Below are 13,825 nucleotides of genomic sequence, written 5' to 3' on the forward strand. Positions count from 1 at the left end.
CTGTTCTTTGGTAATCCGTAAACATTCTAATCCAGAGCAGGGTTATTGTGATGCTGTGTAACTGTCACGCTTTGTCACATCCAGGCTCCTGGAGCATTCTGTCCTCTGAGGCCCTTTCCTGTAGTAAGTTTGCCATCTTTGGCTCCTGGAGCTCTGTGAACAATGTGCTGCCTTGTTTGTCTAGGCTGGTAAGCAGCCAGTCAGCAATATATCCTATCAGGCTTCTCTAGCTTTTATTTCATTAGCAGAGTGCGACATTTAATCATGTTAAAACCTTAATTGAGGTTGTATATCTCCTAGGTTTCTGGGCAGCGATCAAGTGGTGCTGCTTTTCTGGTTGAGACAGGAGCTCATCTCTGTAATGATGACAGAATCCTGTTGCACCTTATAGACTAACAGACATATTGGAGCATGAGCTTTCGTGGGTGAATACGAAGTATGATGAAGTGGATATTCACCCACGAAAGCTTATGCTCCAATACGTCTGTTAGTCTATAAGGTGCCACAGGACTCTGTGTCGCCTTTTACAGATCCAGACTAACACGGCTACTCCTCTGATACTCTGTAATGATGGTTGCTCCTGTGACTTGTCTGCTCGCTCAGACCAGGTTAAAAGCCTCTAGAAGCTCTCGGTTGCTGTCTGATTTGCATAATCCTTTGCAACTGGTGTGTTCATGCAGGATGGATTATGGGTAATTCGGGGGGCTTCATAAATGGTTTGAAATCCTGTTGCCTTAACTCTCTCCCTGTATTTGCGACTCTTCGGAGTACATTGGTTTTTGCTTCCTTGGCTGGTTGTAAGTGGGATTTCATGTTTGCCAGGTAGTTCTGTGGAGCGGGGTGTGAGAAGCCGGAGCCATGTCTGATTTTGTGGAGAGCGAGGCTGAGGAGTCGGAGGAGGAATACAACGACGATGGGGAGGTTGTTCCGAGAGCAAACAAGAAGTTTGTAGAAGAGGAAGATGGTGAGTTTGCTCGTCTGTCACCAGGCCCATCTCTCTCAGCATGCCCTGAACAGTCATGGTGGCTCTTCCATCTTTCAGTGATTAGCAACGGTTCCTTCTCATCACTGCGGGGCGGAGGGTTTGGTGGTGAACTGTAACCTGCCACCAGGCCATATAAGGCAGCACTCTCCTGAGAAACAGACACACAGGTGTGTCCCCTGCTGACTGGGAAAGCTTGTCTCCATGGAGAAAACTGCCAGTAGAACTCGACTGGTATAAACACACCACTGTACTTATCCTGGCATACCTCCCCCCAGGGACGTGCTCAGTCTGTAGTAAGCGTGGCCACACGTGGCGTTATGCCGGTATAGTTCTGTCGGTAAACGTCCCCAGGTAGATAAGCCCTTAGTGCATTTTTGTGTAAAGGATTTGATCCCTAGTTATTCAGTTTAGCATCCTGTATCTGTGGGGAACACATGACAAAGCCATGGCATAATGAGCAGAGGAGAGGGCAGGCTCTAGGCAGTCCCATAGAATGTTTTAGTGTCTTTCTTCCTCAAAGCACTTGGAAGTATATTTTCTAATATACCAAATCACCTGCCATCAACATCTCGAACCACCTGATGCTACCCAGTAAAGCAAAGGAATTCACACATGCAGCTCCCCATTCCCTCTGCAGAGACCGCTCCAGTGAGCAGGCTTTGGAACCAGCTGGGAGGGTCTATGAACTTGGGCTTTGTTTGAGGGGAAGAGCGGGGGGCTCCAGAGTCTCTGGCCTTCTGCTCATTGCAGCCTGCCTCCACTGTTCAGACAGACAGAGCTAGGGTAACCCAGCTGCCTGCTGGCGATGAATATTAACTTCAACGCCACAAAATTGTTTCAGCAATGAGACCTCCTTGTAATGCTGTTCTCAATGCAGACGGAGCCCGGTAAGGCTGCTGAAATGCTGGGCTTTTGACTTGGGCAGGAGTCTGCTTTGGGTACGGGTTGAAAGTTAGAATTCTGTGACGCCCCCAACCGATAAGCTGAGAGAGGAGCTCATTGCAAATAACCTAGAATAGTCTGGGTGAAGTGTCCTGAGCCTCTCTGAAACTTGTATTACTGCCCATCTCAGATGAAGAGGAGGAGGAGGAGAATCTTGATGATCAAGATGAGCAGGGGAACCTAAAGGGATTCATTAATGATGATGATGACGAGGAAGAGGAGGAGGAGGAAGAGGCAAGCGACTCTGGCGATTCGGAGGATGATGTCGGCCACAAAAAGAGAAAACGCAGTAAGTTGTGTAAGCTGGGCTCTGCGGCAGGCAGTGTGGTGCAGTACACACACACCTGCCCTGTTTGAGCTGCAGAGTGGGGAACAGGGGCTTCTCCTGGCCCTCCCAGGGTCTGATGCCTGAGCAGTAATGGGGCTAGCTCAATCTCTGTGCTGTGCACTGACCAGTAGGGGGGAGTGTAACCTGTCTCTGCTCTCTCCTGCCAGCTTTCGATGACCGTCTGGAGGATGACGATTTTGACCTCATTGAAGAGAACTTGGGTGTCAAAGTCAAAAGAGTGAGTTCTTTTTTCATGCCAGTATTTTGCATGGTGAGCTGGGACCTGGGCTTGGGTTAGTAAGTGAGACGGGGAAGGTGGGGATGGAAAGTTGAGCCCAGCATGGGTGTGTTATGTGCATTGCTGTATGAGCACTTCTGTAGTGTGGAAGTCAAGGACAGCCGTGGAGGCCAGGCCTTCAGTTCTCCCAGCCCGAGGGTGAGAGCTGGGGTGCTGGGAAGGTAGAGTTGTGGCCCTCAGAATGATAGGCAGGGCTTTGCCCAGCTCTGGGGAGGCCCTGCACACCTGATGGACTGCACTGGTGCTCCCCGTGGTTGGGATACGTTGCCGTGGGGTAGGGAGTGTTCGGAAGGGCTCTGGTAGAGAACATGCTGTATTTATGTGGTGTCTGTGATGACAAGGACCTTATGATTACTTTACTCTTGTAGCAAAAATTCAGGCGTGTGCGAAAAATGTCAGATGATGAGGATGATGAAGAGGAGGATTATGGGAAGGAGGAACACGAGAAGGAAGCAATTGCTGAAGAAATCTTCCAGGATGGGGAAGGGGAAGAGGGGGGCGAGGCTGTCGATGCTCCCATAGCTCCTCCAGAAGAGGAGGAAGAGGACGAGGAAGATGAATCTGGTAGGCATCAGTGGCCTATTGCTTCGAGTGCTTTCACTCCCTGCACTTCAGGCCTTGTGCATCTGAAGCTTTGTCTGTGCCCAGTGTTTGGGTGGAGGAACTGATTGCTCCCAAGGTGGGAGTGAACTCGCTGCTGTTCATGCTCTGCACCCACCTCCCAGACCAAGTGTACAGCCACGGGGTACACATGTGGCCAGGCTGTGGTTAGGGAAGAGAATTGCTTAGAGTTGCTGTTCTTCTGGCCTCACTTGCCCCAGAATGGTGGTAGTGACCGCTTTAAATGAAGGGAGCAGAGTACCTGTCTCTGGGCATTTGATAGCACAAATTCTGAGCCATTAGGCCCTGCTGCTGCCGGAAGTCTTCCCTCAGGCAGCAGCCCAACATCACTGGCCAGTGGGAGGGGATGGACTGCAAGTATTCCTTCCATTTAACCCAGTGACTGATAGCCCCCCAGTGAGGCTTTTTGTGGTTGTGGTGGCTTTGCCTTACAAAGTTCTCTTAATCTTTGGGAGTGTGAGCTTAGCACTGGCTGATCCCTGGAGTTCTAGGGGTTAGAACTTCCCGGCAGGCACCTGGATGGTATGGGTGACTTGGCTAGGTTAGCACCCAGCAATAGCTGAAACCTGTAGCAAAGGCTTGTCTATGTGGCCGCCTGGGTACGCGCTAGCAGAGCTCTGAATAACCTAAACCCCGTTCTGTGTCCAGACATTGACGACTTCATTGTGGATGATGATGGGCAACCTCTGAAGAAGCCAAAGTGGCGGAAGAAGCTCCCTGGCTACACAGATGCGTAAGTAGAAGTAGAGGTTTGTGGGGAGACTACTCAGTTTCCTCAGCCCTCACAACGGCAGTCTGGCCAGTTCCTCCCTATCCCCTTGTTGTCACATTGGGACCCTCCTAGGGAAACCAAGCTAAGATGAAATCCAGAAGTCCAAGTCCATAGCTTGTGACTTTCTGAAGTGCCAAATCTCCCCTCCCTTGTAGAAGATTGCCCCTTTCTTGCAAGGACACCGACCAGTCCTTTAGCAGGGGCATCCCCATGCCTCTCTGAGCCAGGCCCATAATTTATCTGCATCCTCTGTCCAAACTGGTACCTCGGGAGTGCCGTTCCTATTCACTTCACCCAGTGCGGGGGCGAGGCACTCCCTCTCCCTGTCACTTTCCGAGTTCCCGCTGGGAGCACAGGTGTCATTCTGGGCCTGAAGGCTCTGCTCTCGGGATAGTGCTGCTGAGAGTACCAGTTGTTTAGCTGGTCTGGAGAAAGTGTTAGCTTCCTCTGCTCTGGGCAGACTTGTTATTTCCCTGCTTCCTGAAAAGGGCATTGGGGGAAACTCCTGGTAAATGAGAAGGCCCTGCCATCGGGCCCTGGCCATCACAGAACAGTTCTGTAGTGCCCAGGCTTTTCCTGGGAGGGGCAAGGTCTTGGGAGCAAGTTAATTGGAAATTGATTAGATACTTCTTCTTTCTGCACAAAGCAGCACGTGCTGTGAGTGAAGCTTCATGAGCTATGTAAACATCCAACCCATTCCCTGCCATGCTCGACTTGAAGCTGTGAACCGTGAACACAGGTGCCAGGGTACGCACACCCAGCGAGAAAGGTTTTCAGGGAACTTGGGGGTTAATGAAGCTTTGTCTCTCCTCCAGTGCTTTGCAAGAGGCTCAGGAGATCTTCGGAGTGGACTTTGACTATGATGAATTTGAGAAGTACAATGAGTATGATGAGGAGCTGGAGGAGGAATATGAGTACGAGGATGAGGAGGCCGAAGGGGAGATCCGCGTCCGACCCAAAAAGACTGCCAAGAAGCGCGTCAGTCGACGAAGCATCTTTGAGATGTACGAGCCCAGTGAGCTGGAGAGCAGTCACCTGACAGACCAGGACAATGAGATCCGCGTGACCGACATGCCAGAGAGGTTCCAGGTGAGGGGGTCCGTGCTGCTGAGAGGGCCTCGGGCTGCCAGCGAGAGCTGATGGTCTGTAGTGCAGCTCTTTGGGGATGTGGGCTAGGATCCTGGTTCCCTTCTGCCCATGTGCTGGTGCTGAAAAGGCAGGACGGGAACTGCAGTGGGTTTCCCGTTGGCCACTGGATGTCTGTGTTGCCAACGTGGGTGTGAAGTACAGTTCCCCAGCTGCCAGCCAGCTTTGCCCAGCTCTCCCTGGTGCTGGATCCCATCCATTACAGCTCTTCACCATGAGAATGGAGATTGAAAAGGGGAGAGAGAGCTTGCTAGGACTTTCCAGCCTTGTCTGTACCCCAGCCTAACTAATGCAGGATGTTTCCCACAAGACGTTTTCTAGTGCTTGATATAACCTCCTCTTCAATGATCCTAGCGATTGGCGCTTTCGCTACGTCCTGCCGTGGGTGTTCCCCAGCCTGACATATTTCACACTTGGGATTTTTCCTGAGAGTCAGACTCAATTTTCCCTCTTTTAATTTCATCCCATTGCCCATAGCCCTGACCCCCTTGAAACCTTCAAAGTTCTCTGCCCTCTCCCGGCCCCTGAACCCTTGGCAGACATTTGAACCCACCCTCCTGGGAATGAAATGCGTGAAGCAGCTCTGGACCTTTTTCTTTTAAATATTGAATTTGAATTGGTTTTTTTCTTTGAATCAATGGGCCATGCACATGGGAGTGCCACGTTCTTCTTGGGGGAAGAGTCGTGGGGCCTAGCCAGACTTGTTGTGCCCTGCTACACTGTCATGACAGGTGGAGCAAGCCCAGGGATAGACGAGGTGGGGGAGATGAAATGCTGAGAGAGACAAGACTCTGATGGCACAGTCACTGGCGCTCTGTGTGGCTCCTGCAGGGATAGCGCTGATGTGGCAGGGCTAGACCCAAGGGGTGCAGAGCGATTGGTGTAGAAGAGGTCATGGCACAAGTGGTTTGGGAGCCTCTGGTTTGACTGGCAGTGTCACTTGTGCACCCCTTGCCGAATTTTCTGCCAGTGATTCCCAAAAAACGAGCTGATGGTGACCTAGCATGAAGCTGGGCACAGGTAGGTCCCAGAGTCCAAAGATGCATGCTTTGAAAAGCTGCTATCAATGGAACCCCTAGGGTGCAGGCATTTTTGAGACCTCCCAGGCATGTGCACAATGAAAGGAAGGGTTGTGGGCCCCTCAGAACTGATGTGTAATGCAAGCCACAAGTGATACCTGGCCCTCCCTTCACCTACAGCTGCGCTCCATCCCTGTGAAGAGTGCTGAAGATGATGAGTTGGAGGAGGAAGCTGACTGGATCTACAGGAATGCCTTTGCCACACCTACCATCTCCCTGCAGGTAACAGCCTTCTCCTTGGACCCTGGGTCTGAGGTGGCTACAGTTCTAACTTTCCAGCATGCTTTGCTTGGGGAAATTCTTCCTGGACTCTTCTTGGAGTGAGGTGGTACCTAATTTACTAGGACAGCTGATGCCTGGGTTCCTTACCCATCTAGTGATGAAACAGGAAGAGGATGGGGGATAGGACACTTGAACTGTTTTTGCTCTGCCACTGATTCTCTCTGGCGTTGGGCAGGTCGCTTTTGCATCTGGCTGAGTTTCCCTCTGTGAATTGAAGGTGGTGATGCCTTGCTCAGACGGCCCCTGAGGCATTGTAGTTCATGAAGCTCTTGGAGCAGTGCTGTGGGGGGGTAGTGAGTGTTGTTAATCATCAGCTCGCTGCTACCCCTCAGTCACCTCCATCAGATCCTTCATCCAAACTGCACTTTGAGTCACAAAGGGCTGATGCTTTGGGCTCTCAAACCAGTGTCTGTTAATTGGGGACATCACGTTCCCTTGGGCTAGGCCTGTCTCCCCATTGACAAGGCCGGTCTGCCCAGCGTCCTGGGGAGGGGGCTGTGGGAAGCGTTAGACATGATATTCCCTCTTTCAGGAAAGTTCTGATTACTTGGACCGGGGCCAGGCCAGTAGCAGCTTCAGCCGCAAGGGGCCCAGCACCATACAGAAGATTAAAGAAGCCCTGAACTTCATGAGGAATCAGCACTTCGAGGTAGCTCACAATTCTGCAGGAGGGTTGGGAGCAAGGGTCAAAGCTAGTTTTACCTGGGAATGTGAAGGGTTAATGCCGCGGCTGCCAGTGGACTGGGGCCAATGGAAAGAGTTCACAGGGGCCAGCACGGGGGACCTGCTTCGAGTGCCCCTGGCCTTGCAGGAGCCAGAGCAGCTGCAGGGGAAGGCGGGACGAGCTCAGAACTCCTGAGGCTGTAATCTGTAATCCACACTCACCTCAGCCCAACCTGTCGCCTGCACCGCTACCTAGAGACCGAGAGCCCCTTTGATTCACTCTTGTGGGAGTGAACATGGAGGGCAACGCCACGCTGCCGAACGCCTGGGGCTGCCAGAGTCCCGCGCATGGGGGTTGGGCTAAATCCGCTGCCATAGCAAGGCAGGAGAGGGCAGCTCCCCACAGCCCTTGTGTGCAGTCCTGGCAGCTTTTCCTCCCCACCACCTGGGGTAACTGCGTTTCTCCATACTCCTGACTGCCAGTAGGGGGCACTGATGGGTCTCGTTTCCCACCTAGGTCCCATTCATCGCCTTCTACCGAAAGGAGTACGTCGAGCCGGAGCTGCACATCAATGACCTCTGGAGGGTCTGGCAGTGGGATGAGAAGGTGAGGGGCAAGGGGTTTGCTCTAGAATGGTGCTTGTCTGAGACTTCCGCAGACGCACTGCGTTTCCCACCCACTGTTAGTTCATCAGCAGCTAGGCCATGTCCCCGACCCCCAGGGCTGCTAAGTATATCCAGCCCCACACAGGTACACTGCAGCCTGTTTTCCTGACACTGGAGACCAGGCTGTCCCTTTTCTTGGGGTTCTGCCCCCATTTGGCAATGGGGAATACCTAGCTGGGAAGGGAGGGATTGCCCTGTTCTCTCTCCTAAACTTGTCTGTGGTCTAGTGACTCTTCCAGCAGCAGTGAGCCAGGACCTCCTGGTGCCCTCTGCCCAAAGCCTGCTCTGCTTTGAGACTTGCCGTGCTTATCAGACGTGGGCTGAGCTATTGGAGATGTTTCCTTGCTGACGAATGTCGTTCTAGTACCAGCAGCAATGGTGGTTAGGGACCTGCCTTGGCCAGCGAAATTGGAGGGGAAGAAGTAGCAGGGAGACAGGGCCACAAACAGTGGGTTCCAGACAGAGAGGAGTTAGCACACACTTATTTCTGCTACCATGTTACAGTGGACCCAGCTGAAGATCCGCAAGCAGAACCTGACCCGTCTGTTTGAGAAGATGCAGGCCTATCAGTACGAGCAAATCTCTGCTGATCCGGACAAACCTTTGGCTGATGGGATAAGGGCTCTTGATACCACTGACATGGAGAGGTATGGTCCTATAACCTTTTGTGTTCTTATACAGCACCTTTCATCCCCAAGTGGCTTACAGACTGATAGGCGTGCTGTCCAAAATCCCAGCACCAAGCACCTTTTCAGTATGAAACGATCACATAGCAGCACAATGCCTGACTGTTGCAGTCTCTCTGTGGGAGTTTCCCTGTGAAGCCAGAGAGACGGGAAACAGACTGTAAGTGTTCAGAGGGCAATAACCGGAGTTCTGCCTCTGCCGGACTAATCAGTCACAGAGCTGGCTGCTCGTGCACAGGTCCCAGCTCAGGGCCACGTGGGAATGACATGCTGCCTTTGCACACTGTAGGCTGAAGGACGTGCAGTCCATGGATGAGCTGAAGGACGTGTATAACCATTTCTTGCTGTACTACGGGCGAGACATCCCCAAGATGCAGAATGCTGCCAAAGCCAGCCGAAAGAAGCACAAGCGAATCCGGGAGGATGGGGAAGAGGCGGAAGGTTTGTCCCAAATGAGTTAGGCTTTTCGCTCTTGTGACCCTGGGGCAGCTGGAGCTGCTGCTTTAAAACAATTGTGCGACATTTAGAGGCAGCACGCTTGCTCCTTCCTCAACCAAGCACGTGCCTACACGGGTATGTGCGCACATGATCCACCTAGCCCCACCCCCTGCTCCCTTCCATCCTTGATCTGTCCGGGAGACTGAGCTCTACCACTCATTAATCTACACTGGAGCAAGTTGCAGCCACCCTCATCTTCAGTCTGCATGTGCAGCCTGTGGAAGCTGTCGATTTCACCATCCCTGCAGATCAAGCTAGAGCACCGAATGCCTGGCGTTGTATTCCAGCAGGCCCCACCCCCAGGATTTGAAGAGGAGGGTGGCTTTGAGTCAGCCATATTGTGGAATTCTGTAAACCAACCCTTGTTCAGGTGCCCCTCCATCAGTCCAATCCATTCATAGCCAGTATGATCCCAAACGACATCCTACATCTTCTCAGGTACCAGAAAGCCCACATGCCGCTCGACTAGCTGCCAAGACCGCCAGCTTCTCCTGGAACATAAGGCAGTTACGGGTTTTCAGTACAAAGTTCTGCAGCACGCTGACAATTAAAGTTGTAGAAGCAGAGTACAATTGAACTTACTGTCGGGTTCCGTGGCCCGCTGGTACGGTATTGACTGTTCAGTGCACCCATCCATTGGTCAGCTATCTTAAGCTGCAGCAGATTCTCCAGTTTGAAGTGCCCCAGAATCCAGGGGCCCTGGGTCAGGGGCAGTTCCAGCTTGTAGCAGAGTACACGGGACTCTTGATTGTCAGCCAGCACCGCAGGGGTCTAACGAGTGTCCCTATAGACACCACGCTGAATACACTGTTCCTCTGCAGGTGAAGGAGAGGATGCAGAAGATGAAGAGCAGAAGGGGCCCGAGCTGAAGCAGGCATCCCGCAGGGATATGTACACCATCTGTCAAACCGCTGGGCTGGGTAAGGGCTTCCGCCTGGTGAATCATGATGCGCTGGCTGCAGGCATGCCTTGCTAGGCAGTGCATCATCAGGCCTGGGAGTCGTAGCCTCTATTTAAAAATTGACTTGGTAGTTCCGTGTTAAACTCTAACATCCCTAGGAGTGAGCGTGGCTCCTGCGGTGCTCAGCTCAGTAGGGTGACGGTTACCCTTCAGGGGTCTCTTGGCCTGGGCGACTCTTCGGAGCGCATGAAGAGCTAATCCAGTGACCACACAGCTATAAGTTTAAAAAAATGTTGTTTGTATTGTAAGTGACACGCACATACCCATCCACACAAGCTGAGAGGGCCCAAGCAATAGCCGAGGCTGTATTCGTACTCGCGTGCCAAAGGTACTGTGCAGTCTGGTGGATCTCTCAACAGGTAGGCATCAATAGAGGGGTGATTCTTGCGGGGGTCTCCCCTCAGGGGCTTTCCACTTTAGCCCCACCAGGGAACCTCTTTTATCTTGTTCTGACCGTGCCTTATGCATGTGCAGGAAGTTCTAACCCCCCCCCTTTTCCTTATCTGTACTTCCATACCCCCAAAATTTGGGGGTGCCCTGCTTTTCACAGCCTGTTCTTAGTTCCCCTTTTACTTATAGCGTCTTAATACTTGCATCGACCTCTTTCCAGGGTAACTTGCAGTCAGGACAGAATTTTCCATGATGTTCCAATCAGGTGTCTTGTGCTCTGGATGGGTACATATTTTCCATAGCATCCCCTATTGGCACATCCTTCACAGTAATCTTGTGGGCTTATTGGCATAGGGTCAGTCTTAGGTCAGTCACTCGTGTCAAGTCTCCTTACGCCTGAGGCCTATGGTGACTAAGCTGAAATCTTACAGGCCTTAGCCTGTAGGCCATGCTTTACAGACGTGCTTTACTTATATACCTAATACAGTAACTCCTCCCTTAACGTTGTAGTTATGTTCCTGAAAAATGTAACTTTAAGTGAAATGTTAAACTAATCCGATTTTCCCATAAGATGTAATGTAAATGCAGGGGGTTGGGTTCCAAGGAAATTTTTTTGGGGACAGACAAAAGGCATTAAGGCATTATGTACTGACCAGTACTGTGCTGGGAGGTGCCCCTGGCTTACCCCACACAGGCACAGCCCGCTGCAGGCAAGGACGCTAGGGAGCACCGCAGCAGCAGCAGCTTCCCCGGAAAAGAACAGGCGCCGGCTTTGCCAGGGGATGCTCTAGGCCTGCCTCTTCCTGTCCCCGCTCCACTCAGGCCCACCTCTTCTCACCCCCACTCCACCTCCTCTCCGGAGCAGCCGCATCCTCCCCGACCCCCACAAGTCCTAAGCGCTGCCAAACAGCTGTTTGAAGAGGAGGTGGAGAAGAGGAACTTGTGCAATGCTCCCTTGTAAAGTCACTGCTCTTCCACAGAACCTTACAAGCAGTGGACAAAGCAGGCAGCCAAACGACGTTATAAGGGAGCATTGCACAACCTTAAACGAGCCTGTTCCCTAATTGAGCAGCGATGTAACTTTGAAACAACGTTAAGCGGGAGGACGTTAAGCGAGGAGTTACTGTACATACTCATCACTCCTGAATACTTGTCAGTCTGGTATGCCTATCATCCTATCCTACTTGTCTGTCATCACACAGTGATTCCATGGGACATAGCATGAGTTCCCCACGACAACAACAACACAAGGATAAAATGAACTCATTGGCTGCAGAGTGGAGGCAGGTGTTAACACACTCCGGCGTAGCAGCTGCCCTTATTCAGAGGAGCCAGGGCCCTGTCTACTGGATGTGGGTGGGTGGTTTTGATCAGCATGTACGAAGATGCACTTCCTTGCATACTTGTGCATTCTCTGCCCTAGATGGCCTGGCTAAGAAGTTTGGTCTGACGCCTGAGCAGTTTGGAGAGAATCTTCGGGACAGTTACCAGCGTCATGAGACGGAGCAGTTCCCAGCAGAGCCGCTGGAGCTGGCCAAAGATTACGTGTGTAGGTCAGTGTGCAGGTGCTGCCCTGGATGGTCTCTTTGGGATGTGTGGGGAGAGATGACATCAGGTGCTCTCACATCCTGTGTCTCCTTTCAGTCAATTCCCAACCCCTGAGGCTGTGCTGGAAGGAGCCCGCTACATGGTGGCCTTGCAGATAGCCCGAGAGCCACTCGTCAGGCAGGTCTTGAGACAGACTTTCCAAGAGAGAGCCAAACTCAACATTGCACCGACCAAGAAGGGTAAAAAGGTGAGGGAGTGGAGCACTGTTCCCAGGGATGTCTGCGGGGGGCTGGGCTTAGGCCAGCCGATCACTCTTGCATGGTTCAATAATGTGCGCGCTCCTTCTGCCTCGAAGGAAAGTGCTGAGTCTGGCCTTGCCTGCCTGCATTCTCGGGTCAGTGCTTAGCGTTTAGCATCTGCTGTGTGCTGGAGCCCAGCTTGGGGAGTGCTGGATGAAGCCCACCATGGCAGCTCCGAGACCTCTCTGGTGGTGTATAGTTGGGGTCTGCTCCTGCTCCTACCTGGTCCTCGATGGGGCATGAACACTTTGGGGGGGTGAGAGGCCAGCGTGGGGTTTACCTCAGGAGTTCGTCAGCAGGCTGCCACAGCGTTAACTCCCATCATTTCATGGGCTTGAGCCTTTGCTGCCAAGACATTGACACCAGCATTTATTCCCTGGGAGGGCTAGGGACAGTCTGTGGAGTCCTGTTCAGACTCTGGGGAAGGGCAATGCAACTTGGCAGGCATTGAAATCAGGGGATCTCAAAGAACCTTTCTTGTCCTTAAGACCTGGTCTTTGCTTGAATGTTAGGTCAACATAGCTAAGTCCCTCCGAGGTTTGACAGATCCCCACCCGAGTGACGTCATTATATCAACTTACCCCGAGTGTAGACGCGGCTAGGTGGATGGAAGAATGGTTCCATCAACCTACCTACCATCGCCTCGGGGGGCGGTGTTCCTGCATCGCTGGGGAACCCCTCCCGTCGGTGTCGGCTGCACCTAGGCCGTTGGGTTATGCCAGCGTAGCTACAGCACCACTGCTATAGTCCACGTAGTGTAGACATGGCCAGGCTGGCTGCTAGTGTGCATGGTGTGTGTGTGTTGGGGGGTAGGGGGGTGTTTGGTCTTGTTCCATGCACTCGGTTACCCAAGGCCCCAGGGTGCTGACTCACTAGTGTCTTGTCTCCTCTCTCCGGGGGCAGGACGTTGATGAAGCCCACTATGCATATTCTTGTAAGTACCTGAAGAACAAGCCCGTGAAGGAGCTGCGAGATGACCAGTTTCTGAAAATCTGTCTGGCTGAGGAGGAGGGGCTGCTGAGCATCGACATCAGTATTGACATGAAAGGCGTTGAGGGGTGAGGCCAGCTCTGCCCGAGCATTCTCCCCCCGCGTCCCCGTAGCCTCGGAGCCCCTTTGACAGCGCCCCACTGCCAAGCTAGTCATACCAACTTCCCTGGTCCCAGCTCTCATCCCTCTGGTGCTCCATTGTGCAGTGGAGCCCTGTTCCTCTCTCCTTGGCAGCCAGGTTCACGGGTTCACTGACACAGGAGCAGTTGAGATAATGCCGTGGAATGAGACAGGGCCTTACATATCTATCCTGGTATCAGGACAGTAGCCCTAGCGGGGTGATGGACGAGGCTTATCCCAACAGAGGCACCTAAAGTGCAGCATGTGGAGCCATCCTCCACTTCCAGAGAGAGCTGGCCCATGAATATGGGAACTCCCCAGTGCAGTGCTCCAGCTGTTACAGCCACCAGGCTGCTCCTACCTAGAGGGATGGCTGCACGCTGGGGCCTGCTGGTCTCTGCAGACTGCCCCTCATTATGTGGACTTGGGGGGGCTTTGGACTTCCAGGCAAGTTGCTAGCACAGCCCTCAGATGAGTAAAACCAGCCCTTTGTCTGGCAGGCTGGCTAAGGGAACATGGGGAGAGCAAGCGCCTCCCTGAGGCTGACCAAT

At 52.7% G+C, this 13,825-nt stretch overlaps 1 protein-coding gene across 1 annotated transcript in view; it reads left to right on the forward strand.

Annotated features, from left to right (window-relative positions):
- The first annotated feature begins 805 nt into the window (after positions 1–805).
- SUPT6H (SPT6 homolog, histone chaperone and transcription elongation factor) overlaps positions 806–13,825 on the forward strand; it is a 32,334-nt gene continuing 19,314 nt past the window's right edge. The window contains exons 1-15 of the mRNA XM_034752415.1: positions 806–964; positions 2,058–2,216; positions 2,423–2,493; positions 2,922–3,117; positions 3,823–3,907; positions 4,762–5,035; positions 6,292–6,393; positions 6,986–7,102; positions 7,634–7,723; positions 8,287–8,429; positions 8,758–8,909; positions 9,788–9,886; positions 11,741–11,870; positions 11,962–12,112; positions 13,068–13,222. Of these exons, the coding sequence (XP_034608306.1) occupies positions 859–964; positions 2,058–2,216; positions 2,423–2,493; positions 2,922–3,117; positions 3,823–3,907; positions 4,762–5,035; positions 6,292–6,393; positions 6,986–7,102; positions 7,634–7,723; positions 8,287–8,429; positions 8,758–8,909; positions 9,788–9,886; positions 11,741–11,870; positions 11,962–12,112; positions 13,068–13,222 (2,030 nt within the window). The 5' untranslated portion in view covers positions 806–858. The remainder of the gene's footprint in view (positions 965–2,057; positions 2,217–2,422; positions 2,494–2,921; positions 3,118–3,822; positions 3,908–4,761; positions 5,036–6,291; positions 6,394–6,985; positions 7,103–7,633; positions 7,724–8,286; positions 8,430–8,757; positions 8,910–9,787; positions 9,887–11,740; positions 11,871–11,961; positions 12,113–13,067; positions 13,223–13,825) is intronic.

Source organism: Trachemys scripta, chromosome 18, assembly GCF_013100865.1.
Source record: "Trachemys scripta elegans isolate TJP31775 chromosome 18, CAS_Tse_1.0, whole genome shotgun sequence".
NCBI lineage: Eukaryota > Metazoa > Chordata > Testudines > Emydidae > Trachemys > Trachemys scripta.